The sequence below is a fragment of the Pinus tabuliformis genome, chromosome X, assembly GCF_031772625.1.
Source record: "Pinus tabuliformis cultivar Carrire ecotype Pingquan chromosome X, CPIR1, whole genome shotgun sequence".
NCBI lineage: Eukaryota > Viridiplantae > Streptophyta > Pinopsida > Pinales > Pinaceae > Pinus > Pinus tabuliformis.
The window spans coordinates 1,195,488,246-1,195,507,237 of NC_142308.1; the positions used below are offsets into that span (position 1 = coordinate 1,195,488,246).

At 35.9% G+C, this 18,992-nt stretch overlaps 1 protein-coding gene and 1 long non-coding RNA gene across 2 annotated transcripts; one reads left to right on the forward strand and one right to left on the reverse strand.

Moving 5' to 3' along the window:
- Nucleotides 1-3,599: 3,599 nt before the first annotated feature.
- LOC149144234 (nematode resistance protein-like HSPRO2) lies at nucleotides 3,600-7,692 on the reverse strand. Its single transcript, XM_089452081.1, has 5 exons — nucleotides 7,550-7,692; nucleotides 7,312-7,439; nucleotides 4,691-4,863; nucleotides 4,346-4,583; nucleotides 3,600-4,102 (listed from the first exon to the last, which is right to left on the reverse strand). The coding sequence occupies exons 1-5, from the start codon at nucleotides 7,690-7,692 to the stop codon at nucleotides 3,600-3,602; spliced, it is 1,185 nt and encodes a 394-aa protein (XP_089308207.1).
- A 3,506-nt stretch (nucleotides 7,693-11,198) lies between these two features.
- LOC149144235 (uncharacterized) lies at nucleotides 11,199-11,845 on the forward strand. The gene is made up of 2 exons (XR_016265273.1): nucleotides 11,199-11,654; nucleotides 11,771-11,845. It is a non-coding gene; the product is annotated as an uncharacterized LOC149144235 (long non-coding RNA).
- The last annotated feature ends 7,147 nt before the right edge of the window (nucleotides 11,846-18,992 follow it).

Here is an 18,992-nt window from a genome sequence, read left to right on the forward strand (position 1 = left end):
CCTTTCTTTAAACCATCCATCTTAGCTTCTACATCTTTTCTTAAACCATCCATTTTAGATTCTGTTGCTTTTTGTGCAAGTGACACTCGTTGCACTTGTTCTTGTAATTTTGATATATCATATAGCATTTCTTCTTCCTCTTCATGAGTCATGCTAGAGCTTTCAGGTTCCTTACTAGGTGTTTGCATTTTCTTTCCTCGGGGCATCAGTTACCAATAATAATGCTCTATTATGCCCTTTGAATTCCTTCAAAATAAATTTTCAAACCAAGCTTAAGCAAAAATTTAAGAAAATCTACACACCTTTTTTCACTTTGTAGGAGCTTGATATTTCCTCTGATGTATCTTTGTACTTTTCGATCATCTAGTTCTAAATTTGTGACCTGCAGTAGCCCTCTGTGTCCTCTTTCCAATGCCACAAGTCTGACCCAAATTGGATTCTCCAAGGAAGAGTTATGCGAAATCTCCCACAGTGACTTGATTATAGACTAGTTCAGTAGAGTGAACTTGTACGACGTGCCACGAGTCACTGTTTCAACCTTTGGATCTGAAAAATGCATACATGAAACTAGAGTTCGTCCTCTTTCTGTACCTTCTTATGAAATTTCAATCCGATCCCTAGAGATAAATTTATGACGATTTTCCCCAGGTCACCTGTTTTGAATGTAATTCAGAAGTCTGCAAAAAGACCAACTTCCTCAGATCATATCTCCGCAAATATCACGCGAAAAGTTCTGAAATTCGGACCCAAGGTTCAGCGCGATTTATTCTCAAATGGGTTTTTTTTGTGACTTCTGAAATGTCACAGAAAAAAAGTTATAGCGAAAATTCCACGATGACCTGTTTGGAGCAGCGAAACCTTAGAATCCAAAGCTCTGATACCAAATGTTATGAAACCAGCTCAAGAAAGGATAGAAAAGATAGATCAACGCCTTAGAATTCAGCCTCTTCGAGGGGGAAACCTCCTTTACATTACATAAATGAACAATTCTTGGATGATTCAAATGACAAAACCTCCTTTCTATATATAGGAGTCTAAGGAGTCACAATATAATCTAGCCGACCTAACAATAATGATATAAAGCCACAAAAATAACAATAGAGGGATTCTATGGGGCACAGTAATAACAATATGGGGGAAATAGGGGCACAACAACATTAATAAGGGGTATAACTACAATAGTAATAGGGTAATCACTAGTATTATAGGGACCCAACAACTTACTCCTTTGCTAATTAAGCTATTTGACTTGGGTAAAATAGCAAAACAAATTGAAAAAATGTGTGGATTATGGCCACTTACTTTTCCCCTTAATTAAGCTATGTGTGAAATGTAAAAATTTTAAAGTAAAGGCTAAGTAATTGCCCTACTAATACTGATTATTAAAACAATCTGAACTATATGGAAAAAAATTGCAGAGGTGAAGGCAATTCACTAAAGGTTCCCAGTCACCCATGAAAGAAAAATTACAATGATTGTTTTTGTTCTTTGTAAACTGTGGGGTTAGGCTCCGCACAAGCGAGCGAACCATGTGTCAATCTGCAATAAAATGATAATTGTTAAGCCAAATTATAGATATTAAGAGTGAGAATGATTATAAGCAATATGCATTATCAATGTTCTAAATTTAAAATTATATGATTAAAGAACAACGTATTTTATAAATGATACTATACTAGAAATAATTTGACTAAAATTTACAATCTCACTAAAACAAATTAGTATTGAAGAACTAAAGGCAAAATTTATACCTTTACCATAAATTCAGTTAAATTAAATGACATCCTAAGCAATAACACAAGGCCATGTGCAAGAAAATTAAAGTAGAGTATAAAGAAGTATCAGAGTACTTTGTAAAATAAATGTAGAGATAAAAAACTATACTAATTATATGTTATTAGTCAATCCAAAATGCATTATCTAATATTTTTCTCAAAACTTTGGAAATGAGTGGATATTTATGGTAGGAATGTAGCTTGAATACAAAAGAGGAATAATCAAGAGACCAAGTCTACTAGAACCATTGTCCATACCAAGTGAGTGTTGGGAAGAGGCCATAATGGATTTGTTACAATTATACCAAAGTATGAAGGAACAAATTTCATTATGGTTTTGGTGTTTTGACTTACAAAGTATGTCCACTTTTATAGAAAAGAAGCATCAAAATGGTTTCTGAAGAACAATCTGCAAAGGAAGAAAATCACTGTCAAAGTAGAAACCCACCATGAAAAGCGTTGCAGAGATGATGAGCAAGAGACAACCTTTAGAATAGTCTCATTCACCCCTTACTACTCACTCAAATTTGTTATGACACAAACACGTAACACAGAAATGTCAAATGTAGGGCAAAAAGGAAGAAAACATAACGGTATGATGTCAATATATCCAAAAAATTGATATATATATATATATATATATATATATATATATATATATATAGATATATATATATATATATATATATATATATATAACTATCTTTGTCAATAAGAGAAACTTGGATAAAGCCACCGTATAAGATGACTCATCAATAGTATAATGATATATCTTATATATGGTTAAATCAATAAATCAGAACAAGATCCAATAAGACCCTTGGATAGTTGGTTCACTCATATTAATTTTGAAGCAGAAAATATTCAAATAAAAGAATTATATTTTTTGAGGCCTAGTTTAAAGAGATAATTATTTAGTATGACCCGTAATGAAATTGTAATGTTTCATCATTTAAATTATATATTTAAATATGATATAGATTTAATACATTAAATTTTTTATGATATATTCCATTAAATAAATTCAATAATCTAAAATTATAATTATCTCAATTTCATTCCATCATTTCAATTATATATTTAAATATGATATAGATTTAATACATTAAATTTTTTATGATATATTCCATTAAATAAATTCAATAATCTAAAATTATAATTATCTCAATTTCACGCGGTGAATTAAAAAATCTTAAAAAACAAAAAATCCGATTAAATATAAAAAAAAAATAATGCACCAAAAAAATTATGATGCATTCCATTAAATAAACTTAACAATTTAAAATTATAATTATCTCAGTTTCACACACTGAATTAAAAAATCTTAAAAAAAAAAAATAACAGCATTAAACTACATTTCATGTTAAAATTTATAATGAATTATATAAATATCATTAAACTCATCATACAATTTAGGTAAAGAATTAAAAAATTAAAAAAAGAAACAACTCGTAAAATTTAATAATTTTAATAATTACCTTTTTAATTTTGGACAATCTTTTACAGTATTTAACGAAGGAGGAATTGCACACTATGAATCCTTAGTATCATATCCATGTTGGAGAGGGAATTTTTTTTTTTTTTTTTCCAAATTTCTAGCACTATTCTATTGATTGGTCCTACTGATGGGGATGAACAAAAATGAGTCTAATCCTATATCCAATATAATTCTATGTATAGTACTCAAAACTGTCAATGTAAGAAGTGTATGTATGAATTTGGGGTAATACTTTGAAAAACTGAACGCATTGTTCTTTGTCTTGTAAACTTCACTTGATTTGTCTGTAGATCTTCCAGTGTACCATCCACCATAGTTGTAGACTTCTAGTGCCAATAGTAACCCAAAAATGTCTTTGCACCATCCACACTAGGGAAATAAGGTGGTTCAAAATATATCTGACGCAGGGCATCACAAGCACCTAGATATGATGGACCCTTCATTTCAATGCTACCCATGGCTGTTACTACCAGCTGCTGATATGAGAAGAAAAACCTTTTCACCGCAGCTTCTATTGCCTGGAAGGCCAACAAAACATGTATTGTTGCAACATGATAAGCACCTGAAGTGTTATGTGAGCGAAGTCCATGTGAATGAAACAAATGCATAAGTGCCTCCTGGAGCCTTGGTCCACCCTTTGGATCAGCCTCAACACCCATGACTTTGGGAACCAGATGCCTTAGTTCCTTGCATGCATTTGTAAGGTCTCTAAGGGGGGCAGATCGAAGGAAATATGCGCCTGCAAGCGTACTAGTGCTGCTAATTTCCAACTGGTGTTTAAGGCAAAGGAAATCATCTGGGTCCATCACTAGAAGCAAATTCACAATTTCTGTGAGCATGTTCCACATCCTTTCAACCATCTAACAATCTGTGGATGGTCCTATGAAATCCCCAGAGTCTATTCTTTCATATACTCTGTGCAACAATTCTTGGCCTACAAATACCCAGGCCTCAAAGATCTAGAGGACATTGCAAAGTTTGGCATCTTCTGGATTATGGAGCTGTTTATGTTGTTTTAAAGAGTGCAAATATCTTGGCTTGCAGATTCTATCATATTCAAGAAGAGGCTTACCTGACATATTTGGTTCCCCCGGACCTAAAGTGAAGGGAGTCCTCTGCATATGGCCTCCAATGGCAAGCCATATTCTAGAAACCATAGCTTCAGCGCTTTTCCATGTACCGAAACGAGGAAGTAAGCTCTCTTCACTTGTTCTGCTAACCACAGGTAAAGCACCAGGTCTCTGCCATACCTCATGGAAAACTTTCCATGAGAGAACACCACTACTTACTGACAACTGAAGAGTGGGAACCTGCTTGTCATTTTCACAAATCATTGAAATCAACTCAATCTGGGAACTAATTAAGGATTCAGGCCTTCTCTTCCGTTCCTCTTTGTCAATGTAAGTCCTTGTGTCACAGAGGATAGACGAAACAACTGAAAAGTAATCTCCAATGGCTGTAAGGCAGCCTTTACCAACCCCTCTCTAGACCAACCAGGCCATTCGTTGAATTTCCACATGGCACTGAGCTCGAGGAGATGCACATATTGCTCGTAATCCGCACACTCCATGGGGGAGGGCTCTATGGATTCTTCAAAAAAGGCAAAATAGGATGCCATTTATTTACAGGACATATTTTTTCCCTGCAAACATAACCAGGAGAGTAAAGACACTAATGCTCTCCATATACCATAATCTAAAAAGAACAACATAATAATAGAATAAACACTAAAATCCTTTTTAAACACTAAAATTTTGAAAACTGGAATAGAATAAAATGTTCTTAAATCCTTGATATATTTAAAAAGTTATATATAATATGTTACTGGACAGAAAACATATCTATTTGTTGCAACTCAACTTTTTCTGTAGATGATAAAAACTGAACACATAAATAATGAAAAGAGTTAAATAATGTCAACACATAAATATATATTTTTCCAGTTAACAAAGTGAATAGATATAAGCTAAATATACGGTGGTTGGTATGTTGGCACTTAAATTCTGAGCACATTACTGTTGCACATCCGGCACAGACAAAGTCTGTAAGTGCTTTCATCAACTGATTTTAGTCTGAATATCTAAAGTGTTAATATTTAATGTAAATAATGTCAACTCTCATTTCTTTACTTCTCCATTTCTTCCTATGAAATCAGATCCTTCTGCTGTTTCCATGTGTACCTCATTTATTTATTTCTCCATTTATACTTATTAGATCAAATTTATCTACTGTTTCCACTGTGTATATATACTCACAGTGTTAATAACTAAACAGATTCCTTAACAACAATATTCCACATTTATTAGACTATGCATTTGTTTTGTGATTTTTTACTATGGTTTTCCATTTGTCCATCCAAACAGATGACACCAGATTCATCTACCGATTCCACTGCGTATAATATACCTACAGTATTCATAATTCATTTGTATAATATAAAATTGAATGAAATGAGGATAGATGATTTGCTGTAAGATTTTGCGGATATAGGAAACACGAATACTTATTAATCAAACATTTAATTGAAATTTTTTACGATCCTAAAGCAGATTTTTGAGAAAAACAAGTCATTAGGAGAAAAATTTGAATCGTAATAAAATTATAATTATATTCAAAAATTTAAATCTTTTTTTATTAGGTTGGAAAAAAAAAATTAATAAAAATATTTGAGCGAGGACAAACTTCTATCTATTTAGAATCTTTAAATGCTTGCTTACTACATTTACGATATTTAAATGCTTTCGGTCACAAGATATTTGACTAAACATGCAGAAAAAATATTCTTTAAAACTTTAACTTTCCGTCACTGGGAAGAAATTTCGATTTTCCTAACTAAAATTCTGGAACACGGTTCTTCATTGCCTCATAAAATTTTGTGAGCGCTGACTTCATCAAAACCTTAATTTTTTAAAAATTCATCTAATCGAATGAAACTTGAACCGTTTATTAATCAAATTCCAACTAAAATAAGATTTTCAGAGCCATTTGGTTTTGGAATACTCCTTATAATTAACCGTTCCCAGGACCGATGCTTGTGAGAATGATGAACAAGATTATTCATGGCACCGCATTCTTGAGGAGTCAAATAAAATTTATTCCGAACTGTGAGTCCAGTTGCGATCTAAATTTGGCCATATATTACTACTCCAGAATAAATTTGCTATCTTTTACGAGATAGTTTGGTGGAGTGAGAAAATCGAGCTGTAATCTCTGAATCTTTAAAATATATTTAAATCTTTAAATCAATCGAAACGTGTTTTCGAATCTGTGCTAAATCAATTACAGATCATTAACGAGGAAAGAGTTCATAAAACATGAAATGTCGTTCGGAATCTATTCGAAATGCTAGGGCTTTGTCGTGTTGCATATGGATTTTTCAAATATGGCTTCGAGGCATGAACAGGATGCGCACTAACCTTGTGAAAAGCAATTTTCGATCACCAATTGCCAGCTGCATATAGTTTCAAACTTTCAGTCAAAGCTCCTCTATTATTGAAATTCTGAGCTGTATACTACATTTTCAAAATTTCAGTAAAAGTTCTATCATTATTAAAACGATGGGCCTTGGTTTTGTTCCTTCCTATAACCCGTTGGAGAGCCCTCACAGTTACAGTTCCAATTCCAGATCGGGTGTCGCATTCTGAATTTTATGTGTTGTGCGCTGATTAAATGGAGATTTTATGTGCTGGATCGACGCTGATTGCATTGAATTGCAGAATGCTTAATTGCTAGGATCGTTTCACCTATTGAGTTTTTTCTATGAATCCAAATCGCTGGAGATCGATTCCAGTCTTAATTACAGTAAATAAATCAAGTTAAAACGCAGCCAGTGTTACATCTGATAGGAATTACAATTGCAGAAGTAAAATTTAATGAAGCATTTGGGAAATATATGAAATTGCCCTATCTTGGAATGTCAATTGGGCTATATGCGCTCAAATTACTGAAGATTGGGAGGAATTTCAGGCCAGCTAGGTTGCTATTGCCACTGCTAGACCATGTTGAAAAAGAAAGGTATGCAGGGGTATACGATAATACCTGTATACGTGCAAGACAGAGGTCGAAAGAGCGTTTGAAATCTTCCGTCCTTGAAGCGCTGCATGCACTGAATCACCTTCTGTAACCTCTCCTCTGTTCGCCGGAGTTCAATGGTTGTAACCTCTCCTCTGTTCGCCAGAGTTCAATGTGTGAATTGTCGGGAGTTTGAATTGCCTGGAGGATGGTTGGTAAGGTTTCTTAAATGTGCCTCAGGTTGGTAAATGTGCCTCATCAATACGCCAGAGTGGAGGCCAAAGTGGAGACGGGCAGGGTCGATGGGCAGGAGCATGGTAGACGGTAGAGTCGCCGGAGCTGCGTGACCTGTAATCGCCGGAGAGGGATGCATGCCATGATCCATGGTCGAGCATGTAAGGGCGCCATGACGTCAAGGAGGCTGTCTGCCACTGTCAGAGGGTGTAAGGACATAGCATTAACTTTGCTATGGAGGTGGAAATAGGAACTGCCTCGAAGCTGACGCTGAACGTCGCCGTAAATATGACGCTTATGTATGGGTATGTATATTGATGAGAGCATTCACTAGACTTGTTTTTAAGAGTTGCCACAAATTTCCTCCCACGCTCATACAGAATCAAATTTTGACGTATTAGTTGACTTAACTAACCGAACCATCCAATTTTCGAATTCTTTGGTTTGATTCTGCCAAATTTGATAACTATAGTTAAATGTATTACTTCTGAACATAAGTTATTTGACATATCACAACAATATCATCTATCATTTCATACTTCATTATTAGTATCTTTTTATGCATCATCACCGTATAATATTATATATTATTAAGTTAATAATTGGCTTACTGTATAGTGAATATATAGTGGGTGTTTTATCTTTAATCCTAACAATAACTTTGCTTGGCATTTAGTTTTACATGCAAAACTTTGGCACTTCTATATGATCATATCCAAAGCCGTAATGGACATAGGACATGATTCTTACATCTTTTTTAAAATTAAGGACCTCTACCATGTTTTGCTGAAGTTGAGATATAACCATTAGTGGCACAATTATCATTCATAATGGAAATCTTAATTGAAATGAGACAACAATGCGAAAAATATAAAATCAATAATTTAAAGAGCTAAATTAAAGAATTAGAGCATGCTAGAGCTTATGGTACTCTATCTCTTATATCTTCTATTAGTTTTATCAATTTTATCTATCTTTTATTAAATTTTATTCAATTTGAATATAGAAGTTCTAATTTTAGAGCTTATTTCTTTTCAAAGTCTAGATATTAATCCAACATTGATATAAGTATGAAAGAAAAATTCTTTCTTAACATATAGGCAGTCTCAAGTTTTGGAGACTCAAAAGTTATGGTGGATTATGCCTCTAGGAAAAATAATATTCTCATGCCTCATCTCGTTGGATGGATGGATAGGATTAGGTTTTTTTGGGGTAAAATGGAAAGAGCTTCAATTCAGCGTATTAACAGGGAACGCATGCAGACTTTTTATCAAAGGAGGTTCGGTTTATGCAGGTATCTTTTGAAGGGAAAAGTTTCTCCATCTAGGGATTTTCTTTTCCTGATTTCTAATTATAGTAAAGCAGTCTCTCAGGTTTGCACTAGTTTATTTCTTTTCTGCTTTACTTTCCCTCCGTTTTTGTTAAACGATGATACATCATGAGATTTTTCTATGTATGGTGTTTTCTTGTTCCGCATCTTGCCTCTCTTATGCCTCTTCTATGAACAATGTAATCAGGGAGCTAGTGGATAGTCTATGCTCTGTTGTTTTTCTGGGCAAATGTCTTGCTTTTTGTGGATTTCTCTCCATGCTTTTAAGCATGTCAAAGATCCAATCCAATATGGGTCATTTTCAGAATTACAAGCAATGTACTTATCTGCCTCTTTATATATCTTATATAAAATGATCAAGCTTTTTTCGTTTCTGAAAAAAATAAAAAATAATTATGTTTAATACCCGGAGATTTCTATAAAAACTTTTACATTAAATACATACTTGTTAATACTTTGACATGAGCTCTGGGTTTTTGAATAGTTTGAAGTTGCAAGTTTACAAAATGCTCTACTTATAACTAAATTATTTTCATATTCAAAATTTAATTTTGATCAATACAATATTTTTCAATTATTATTAACCCAAAAAGTATTTCAAATATTTGAAATTAACCGTCATATTATATTATATTATATTATTTATATATATATATATATATATATATATATATATATATATATATATATATATATATATATATATATATATAAAATTTATAATTAAATTAATAAAACGTAAGAATTAAACTTAATGGATTGCGACTATTTTAATTTATCGTACTATATAACTAGATAGTTGCTTTGAAATCATATTGTTCAATACAAACAAGATGAGAAAAAAGTTCTTGAAAAACCCGGGCTGCCTTTGAAAAAGGTATCGCTAGCAAAATTCTCTATGACAACACCGCTTTCATTGCAGTAAAAAGTATTGCCGAGGAGTTTACCATGATTTTTTAAATTAATTTGGACTTTAACAATCCTGCAAAATTCTCTATGACAACACCGCTTTCATTGAAGTAAAAAGTATTGCCGAGGAGTTTACCATGATTTTTTAAATTAATTTGGACTTTAACAATCCTGGAAAACGGAAAGAGCTAACCAGCTATATATTGGGTATTTAATGTCCTCAGAGCAGCATGCTAATTAACGCAACGGGAATGGGCAAATTAGACATTAAATAATATTTGCCCGCTCCCGTATTATCGGGCTAAGTAGCGTACTGCTGTGAAGGCATTAAATACCCAATATATAGCTGGTTAGCTCCAGCCTTTCTTATGGGCCTTGCTGGACGATTACGCCTTCGATTTTTAAAATTCATTTTTGTCTAAATGTATACTGAATTTCTGCAATAGCATAGCTATTCTGCTGCTGTTGGTTTTGATGCAGGGTCTAAATGTTGTTGTTGCATTGATCGATCGTTGGTTTTGACGTAGAGCTGCAATTCCCTGGAAGAACACTTTCGCAATAGGTTCACCTGTTGGTTTTGATGCAGGATCTAAATGTTGTTGTTGCATTGATCGATCGTTGGTTTTGACGTAGAGCTGCAATTCCCTGGAAGAACACTTTCGCAATAGGTTCACCTGTGACACCAACCAGTTTTTTCCATTACTGTTTGGTGGATCCACCAAGGAATGGCAATTATCTGATTGAAAAAATAGTAATGGGAAGCCTCGAACACTTCAGAAACGATACAGGAGGAAAGGTCTGCAATAACAACGTTCAGCAGGAAGATGGTGCTGGTGCAGCAGACTCGAAGCTTTTCAACAGAGCGAATGGCACCGTGGAGCCTATGTGGTGTGTGCTCAATTATTTTATGCGTAGGACTTATCTTGGTCAATGGGGGCAATGATGAGCATGGAAGCACTGGCTACTGCAACAGTTTACAATGTGGAAGAATACACCTGGACAATATTGCCTTCCATGAGTCAAAACCGCGAAAAATCTAGAGTTTTCATGCAGAGAAAATTTATGGTAATCAGTGGAACCAACAAGGGTAGGATTTACATCCTCTAGCATACATAAGTGCCGAAGTTTTTGATGCGAAGATGGGTGCTTGGAACACGTTGGAATACATGTGGATTTCAAATATACCTATAGGATGCTGTGAGAAATTTTTCTCTACAGGTAAGAATTTGTACGCAATCGATGTGGAACAAGTGAAAAATTATGATGCTCAGAAGAACCTTTCGAAGTTTATTGCTTTCGTCGAGGGGCGTTTTTCCATTATCACCTCTGTTGCAGCGTGGCGTGATCAAATTTTTGTGAGTGGTATTAATGGTGATCCGATATCTTATTAGTCCCTGCCATCTGGCATCCGGCAGGGACTATTGTAATCGTTCAATGCCGACTTAGCATTAGTTCAATGCTTTCTCCATCTGTTATACGGCGGTTATACTAAAGTCGTGTGAGGTTTTATGTGCACATAACCAAAGTCGCATTCGGGCTTAACCTTTCTCATCTTATTTGGCCTCTTCCCGAGGCGGAAGAGGCCTGACCATGGGTTATATTGGTTTTAAGGCTGCTGCATTTTGGCTAACCGTAAAAGGGCTTGTTTTAATGTTAACATTAGTTTTGAAACATTAAATGTTGGGATGGGCAGATAGTTACAAGCAACCTATGATAAGTTCATTAGCATAAGTTCATTATCAATCGCACGTAATTACTACAAGTGTGTTTGCATGTGTTACAGGTGGATGATGCAGCGCAGCTGTGCTCTGCTTTATAATCGTCTTCCACCTGCTCTTTTGTGCGTCGTCTTCCACCTGCTCTTTTGTGCGTCGTCTGCTTTCGTTCTGTGAACAAGGTATCGTCTTCTTAACCAAATGCATCCTCATCTATTTTGAATATATGCTTATACTGTAATGGAATCTGAGACCAAGTTGCTTAAACATCTAACTTAGCAATTGTCTAGCCTTGAAGGTTGAACGCTACGGACCTGCTGGAGAGGCTGAGAGGAAAGAGGCTCATGTTCGTCGGAGACTCCATCAGTCGTAACCAGTGGGAATCCCTGCTTTGCGTTTTGAAAACTGTAGTGCCTGAAAACAGAAAGACCTTTGGAACGAGAGGTGCATCAACTGCATTCGTAGCTCAGGCAAGTTTTTTTGTCCATTCTCTTCATGCATGGCAGGTGTTCTGCTGTCCGTGCTCTTCCTGCATGGAAGAGTGCCAGGAGGCGCCTTCAATTGAATTTGCTTTGTAGATGTCTGCACGCTGTTGTAACCGCATGTAATCCATTTGCTGCTGTAACGGCCTGTAATCCATTTGCTTTGTCGATGTCTGCACCCTGCACGCTGTTGTAACTGCCTGTAATCCATTCTATTTTTTCCATTCCGTAAGTCTATTATACACCGCTTTGCATTCTTGTTCTTATGGTTGCACGCTGCTGTAAGTCTATTATACACCGCTTTGCATTCTTGTTCTTATGGTTGCACGCTGCTGTAACTGCCTCTGAGTCTCTCGTAGGGTTTAACATTCTTTGGTTGCAGGGTGTAAGCTTTAATGGCAGCTATGGCAGCTAGGTAGATTGAGATTTGAGCGATGAAGAGTTACCTGGATCATGCTCTGGCCATGAGCCCTCTGTTGCACTTCCTTTGCATTCTTGTTCGTATGGTTGCACGCTGCTGTAACTGCCTCTGAGTCTATTATACACTCCTTGTTCGTAGGGTTTAACATTCTTTGGTTGCAGGGTGTAAGCTTTAATGGCAGCTATGGCAGCTAGGTAGATTGAGATTTAAGCGATGAAGAGTTACCTGGATCATGCTCTGGCCATGAGCCCTCTGTTGCACTTCCCGGAAGAGCTGGAGCGGATCAAAATTCCGTCCGAGTGGTAAGTCCGACATTCAGGTAAGTGGCGAAAATTAAATCCAGTGAACAGATGATTCAGGGCATTTCGCTGGCCTCGCTTCGTTCAGGAGCCGAATTAACTGAGACCGGAGCCGAATTAAGAGATGCTGGTCTCAAGCAGGGTTGGGCTGGCTCCTCATCACGCTAGTGTTGGGCTTGCTCCTCGTAAGGCTTCATGTTGGGCTTGCTCCTCGTAAGGCTGCAGTCTAACTAATTCCCTCCTCCGTCTCGACCTTTCGTGGTTTCTAGTTGATCGTGCAAGCCCCTCTAGTTCACTCATCTGTGGCCGCAGGGTATGTCTGAGGCACTGTAGTAGCACCAAATTATTTCTCAAGCCCTGATTGTGGCAGCGAGTACTATCTGAGGCACTTCTTAGGCCTGGTTTGTGGCAGCGAGAGGTTTCTAGCAACCTGGTATTGAATTAATGGTGACAGTAGGCTGGAATTCCCTCCATGAGTTAGTGAATAGTGGAACTGAGACAGCAAGGAAGTGAGGGATCCCTTCCCTGTAGCAGCAAAGTGGGAACCCCCATTCTGAAGCAGCGAGGGTGCATTTAGGCCCGCGGAAGAACCCCACATGCCTGTACAGGTCCCTTGTGGTAGCAGAGGTCGAGATGCTGTTTCTGAGGTTGCTGGTAGCAGAAATAAACACCTGTGAGCAAACGCGCTAAGTATCGATACCGTGGCGGGCCGTGGAACGACCACTCTGTATCGGGGGCCAAAATCTTCCGCACTGTCGCGCCATCTTTCGATTCTACCGCAACGTACAGCCGAAGAATAGCCTTTTTATTTTCTTCACCCTCCAATGTGCAGTCTGTTGAGTAAGTTGGGTTAACGAGCATTGAAGACGTTGGAGATTACAGAGACCAGAACAGCCAGACAGCAGGTGAATCGAAGGCCATGGGAGGAATTAATTGGTCTACATGGGAACAATTAGTGGGTGCTCTGTGTTAAACGTTGGCTTTGTGAATGAGTTACATATGTTAGCTTGATGCAACATTTAAGTGCCGCTGTTACGGATTGCATGCTATGTAATGGTGATAGAGGATAGAGTGGCAAGGCATGTGGCTCTCATGCGAAGGCCCACATAGTCCACTAACTTTTTTTCCTTTTTTTTTATTCCATGCGCCTTTAGCTGCCAATGATAATACAATTACATGATTCTGCCTTTATTTTCCGTTTGCATTTTCATTTTCCCCATTGTTAAGAATGCCGCGTTTTATAAACTTCAAAACTTCAAATAATTAAATGGCTTTGGTTCTGAAATAAGAAAAATTTCAAACCATTAAATTGCTTTGCTTCTGAAATAAGGGAAATTACAACTTATTAGCAGTAATACTATACATTTAAAAGCACTTTGTAATATTAAATTGACGGATGGGGTTTTTCTAACAAACATGTGAATAATTGAGCCTTTCACTTTCGTAGCAAGAAGCCATCTAACGCCATCATGCAAGACTATTTATTTTAAGTGAAACTCTTATCATTTTCATTCAAACACGTAAAAGTCAGCATGCTTCTCAGGCGTCGAAACCATCCCTCTCTCAATCATCCAAGACGATGATTTATTTAAAATATATAAAAGTCCGGATGCTTATCAAATGCGCAAATTAATGTCATTTTATTTTAAAGTCTACGCAGCATCAGATTTATGAAGATCCTTTCTACGTGCGTGGACCCGCTGATTGCTCATTCTGTAAAAACAAAGGCTGTAAAATAAGAATTTGATGCAAGTGGAGTCGAACTCTGGGTTCGGAAAACTGCTTGATTTTATCAGGGGAGCTATCTTCATTGAGCTGGTAACAAAAAAAATCTCTTCTGCTCTTCTGCTCAAATTCGTTATACATAAGCCCAATAAGGGAAAATTTGCGTCCAAGGATTTGAGCCTCTCTCTATCTAAAACTTAGACAAGGTAATCCAAAAATATTACAAGCAAACAATGGTCCCAATTGTCTTCTTTCCAAAGCCCTTCATACTGTAACAAATAATAATCATGAACCATGCATAATTACAAGAGACTAGTGTAAAGTTGAAAATACAATGCTCGAAGAATGACAACTTTTTGAAACCCAAGCTCCAAATATTAATTAATTATTAGCTAAAAATTTTACCATTGATACATATAAGGTATCATGTAAACAACCAATGAGCACTCCCATCCCTACAAAAATATTTAGTTCTACCAAACACCAGGTATGTACTTCAAATATCAGGGAAAATTTGAGAAAATATTATTGGCATGATGAGCACTACATATATTGAAAATTCCTTGTGGATACAAGCCTTGTTGCCTTGTATAATAAAACAATGGATTAGGATGACAAAGATAAAGCTACTTCTAGCACAAAAGAGTAGCTTTCTACCAACTTTGTAGCCTACATAAAGAATTTACTATAAGTGGAAGAGAGTTGGTTTGTTTTCATTTCGCTAGAAGATTAGTTAGTGCTAGTTGTAGAGGAAAACAATGATCATATTATTTTTTATTTCTTAGAGGGTGATATCATTACATTAAAAAAAATCCAATAAGGTTAAACATGTGTGTTTTCACGCTCTTGCTTCTGTGGATTATGGAATCATTAATTTATAGTTTGAGCAAATAAGTCATAGATCATATAATCTACCTCCCAATCCCAAAACTTTACCTCTGTGAGCCAGAGCAGGGAGGATACCTTGGTTTTTGTGGCCACTATTGCCCTGCCTCGATGTCACGAAAAGAAATTTTAATGACTAACCGAGCTCAAGTCCACACATGGTGACTGTGCGAGATGAAGTGAAGGCCACGCCCGTCCTCGTATGAAGAAACATTTGTTTCATGTGGGGGATATTTCAGATCCTTGGGTCTTTGTAACGTCCCACACATGAAAGGCTGGCCACGGATTGGACTCCCCAACTTCAACAGTTCATTATCTCATGGGGATTGAGGATGAGACGTCGGGAAGATCATTAATAGTTCCTTCACGTCTCAGTTGTGCCAGCCTCTTTGACCTACGCAGGCTCTGGGGTTTTACCTGAAATGAAAAAAGAAACAACATGAGTCGTGACTTGTGTTTTCACGCTCTTGCTTCTGTGGTTTATGGAATCATTAATTTATAGTTTGAGCAAATAAGTCATAGATCATATAATCTACCTCCCAATCCCAAAACTCTACCTCTGTGAGCCAGAGCAGGGAGGATACCTTGGTTTTTGTGGCCACTATTGCCCTGCCTCGATGTCATGAAAAGAAATTTTAATGACTAACCGAGCTCAAGTCCACACATGGTGACTGTGCGAGATGAAGTGAAGGCCACGCCCGTCCTCGTATGAAGAAACATTTGTTTCATGTGGGGGATATTTCAGATCCTTGGGTCTTTGTAACGTCCCACACATGAAAGGCTGGCCACGGATTGGACTCCCCAACTTCAACAGTTCATTATCTCATGGGGATTGAGGATGAGATGTCGGGAAGATCATTAATAGTTCCTTCGCGTCTCAGTTGTGCCAGCCTCTTTGACCTACGCAGGCTCTGGGGTTTTACCTGAAATGAAAAAAGAAACAACATGAGTCGTGACTTGTGTTTTCACGCTCTTGCTTCTGTGGTTTATGGAATCATTAATTTATAGTTTGAGCAAATAAGTCATAGATCATATAATCTACCTCCCAATCCCAAAAATTTACCTCTGTGAGCCAGAGCAGGGAGGATACCTTGGTTTTTGTGGCCACTATTGCCCTGCCTCGATGTCACGAAAAGAAATTTTAATGACTAACCGAGCTCAAGTCCACACATGGTGACTGTGCGAGATGAAGTGAAGGCCACGCCCGTCCTCGTATGAAGAAACATTTGTTTCATGTGGGGGATATTTCAGATCCTTGGGTCTTTGTAACGTCCCACACATGAAAGGCTGGCCACGGATTGGACTCCCCAACTTCAACAGTTCATTATCTCATGGGGATTGAGGATGAGACGTCGGGAAGATCATTAATAGTTCCTTCGCGTCTCAGTTGTGCCAGCCTCTTTGACCTACGCAGGCTCTGGGGTTTTACCTGAAATGAAAAAAGAAACAACGTGAGTCGTGACTAACCATTCTTTATAGTGTCATTGCATTATCAGAATTTATCAAGCGCTGCAGAGGTCAGCCGGTCCTTATAAAACCCAGGATTACTCACTATATACTTCCTTTTTTTGCAAACAGGTTGGAGGTTGGAGTGCGATTTATATGGAACTCTTTGTGCCAACCTCTCTGACCTACGCGGGCTCTGACCTACGATGCTGTATACAGAAGCTGCATTTTGCTTCTTAAAAACTCAGTTCATTGTTTTACTTCACGCAGGGACTCGCTGCGTCGCAGCTCCCCTTGTTTATTTCAGAAATGAATCATGCTTGGGTGTATAAAATTTACTGTTTCTGATTTGTACTTGTAATTAAAATATACATTTCGATTTTAAGGTGATCATTTTATTTTTCAGGTTCTTATTAAGTTCATATGCGGTGGTTGTTAATATAATATCAAATGAGAGATATGCTAAAGTTGGCAACGCGATTATGTTATTAATTATTTACCATTTTTCTGAGTTTGGTAATTGGTGTGATGGGATATATAGAATTAATGAATGAATAAAAAAATAGTTGAGAAAAGTAAAACAATGTTCAAGTGTTTTTATTTTACTAATTTTTGTTTGGTGTGTGAGTGAAAATATGCATTCAACTTTACCCATTAATTAACAATTAAAAGTTTATTTTTATTTTTAAAAACTTTAAAAGATTTTATTACTCTATTTTATTTTCATGAATTTTTAATAATTTTTATTAGTAATTGTTTTATTCATCAATACATAGTTATATTTGAAATTTGATATAAATTTTAAGTTTTACTAATTAATGAATTAATTAATATCTATATCTATATATTCAATTCTACTAATATGTCATAAGAAATAATAATGTCACACTTAAATCTACATTACTGGTAAATATTGTGTTACATTCTTGGATCATTTTTCAATATTTACAACTAAGTTGTACTGAAACGGATACGAGAACGGATACGGATACGGGGTCTGAAACAGATACGACAAATTTTCAAAATATGAGGATACGATACGGCAAGGAAACGGCATATATATATATATATATATATATATATATATATATATATATATATATATATATATATATATATATATATATATATATATATATATATATATATATATATATATATATATATATATATATTTTACCATTCATCTTTTAGAATCTAGAATCTAGAATCTATATCTAAAAATGCATAGTCATCGTCATGAATTCAACATAAACAAATCATCATCATCAATTCAGCATAAAAATTGTCATCATCATTAGTGATTATTATAACATTCAACATATTATCATCATCATTAATAATGTAATCAGAAATGCAACAGCGTTTGTGCTTTCGGGTCCAACTCCTTCAAAGAACGTGTCATGCATGGCAGATGATATCTATCTTCCTTGCATGACAATTAAAAGGCCCATGGGATCATTGGGATATTCCATCAAGACCTATCTGAACATTTCAATCTTCTCAATGTCAACTTGGTCTTGTGACTATACGCAGGCACAAGATTGGCTAGAGAAGATTTGTTATATTCGAGGGATTTATGAAATCAAAAGCAAAATCAATGACAATTAACAAAACCTTAACCAAAATGAAAATATTGGCTAGAGAAGATTTGTTATATTCGAGGGATTTATGAAATCAAAAGCAAAATCAATGACAATTAACAAAACCTTAACCAAAATGAAAATTAATCGCTCAAATAAATCTCTTTACGAAAACATTCATCAAACCCCTTTATTTGCATTTTTGAACATCTATCTTTTTCTTAGTAATAATTTTTGATAAATATATGGAGTGTTGTTGTTTCTAAAGATTTAGAAAAGATTTTATAAGACTCTGTTTATAGTGAGTTTATTTGCAAATCTGATTTCTTCATTTTATTTATTTATTTATGGCTATGCAAATTTTCAAGCTTTTTAACATTTTAAGGGTGGATTCTGATCACAATTTTCGTGGATCCGTTTTACCGGAAACGGATCCAAAAAAATTTAAAGTTTCCGATTTTTTGAAACGGCACAAAAACGCTTTTACAGTGTTTCGGACAAGAATCGTATCCGTTTATGTATCGGAAACGGGGATCCGCGTTTCTGGGAAATTCTTCAGGAGTTTCCGGTAACTTAGATTTACAATAAAGGAATTTATATCAGTTACATGACTACAATATGAATTGGATTTGGGGCTCTAAGGGTTTTTAGTTGTAAATTAAAGTATCATTAATTTTTT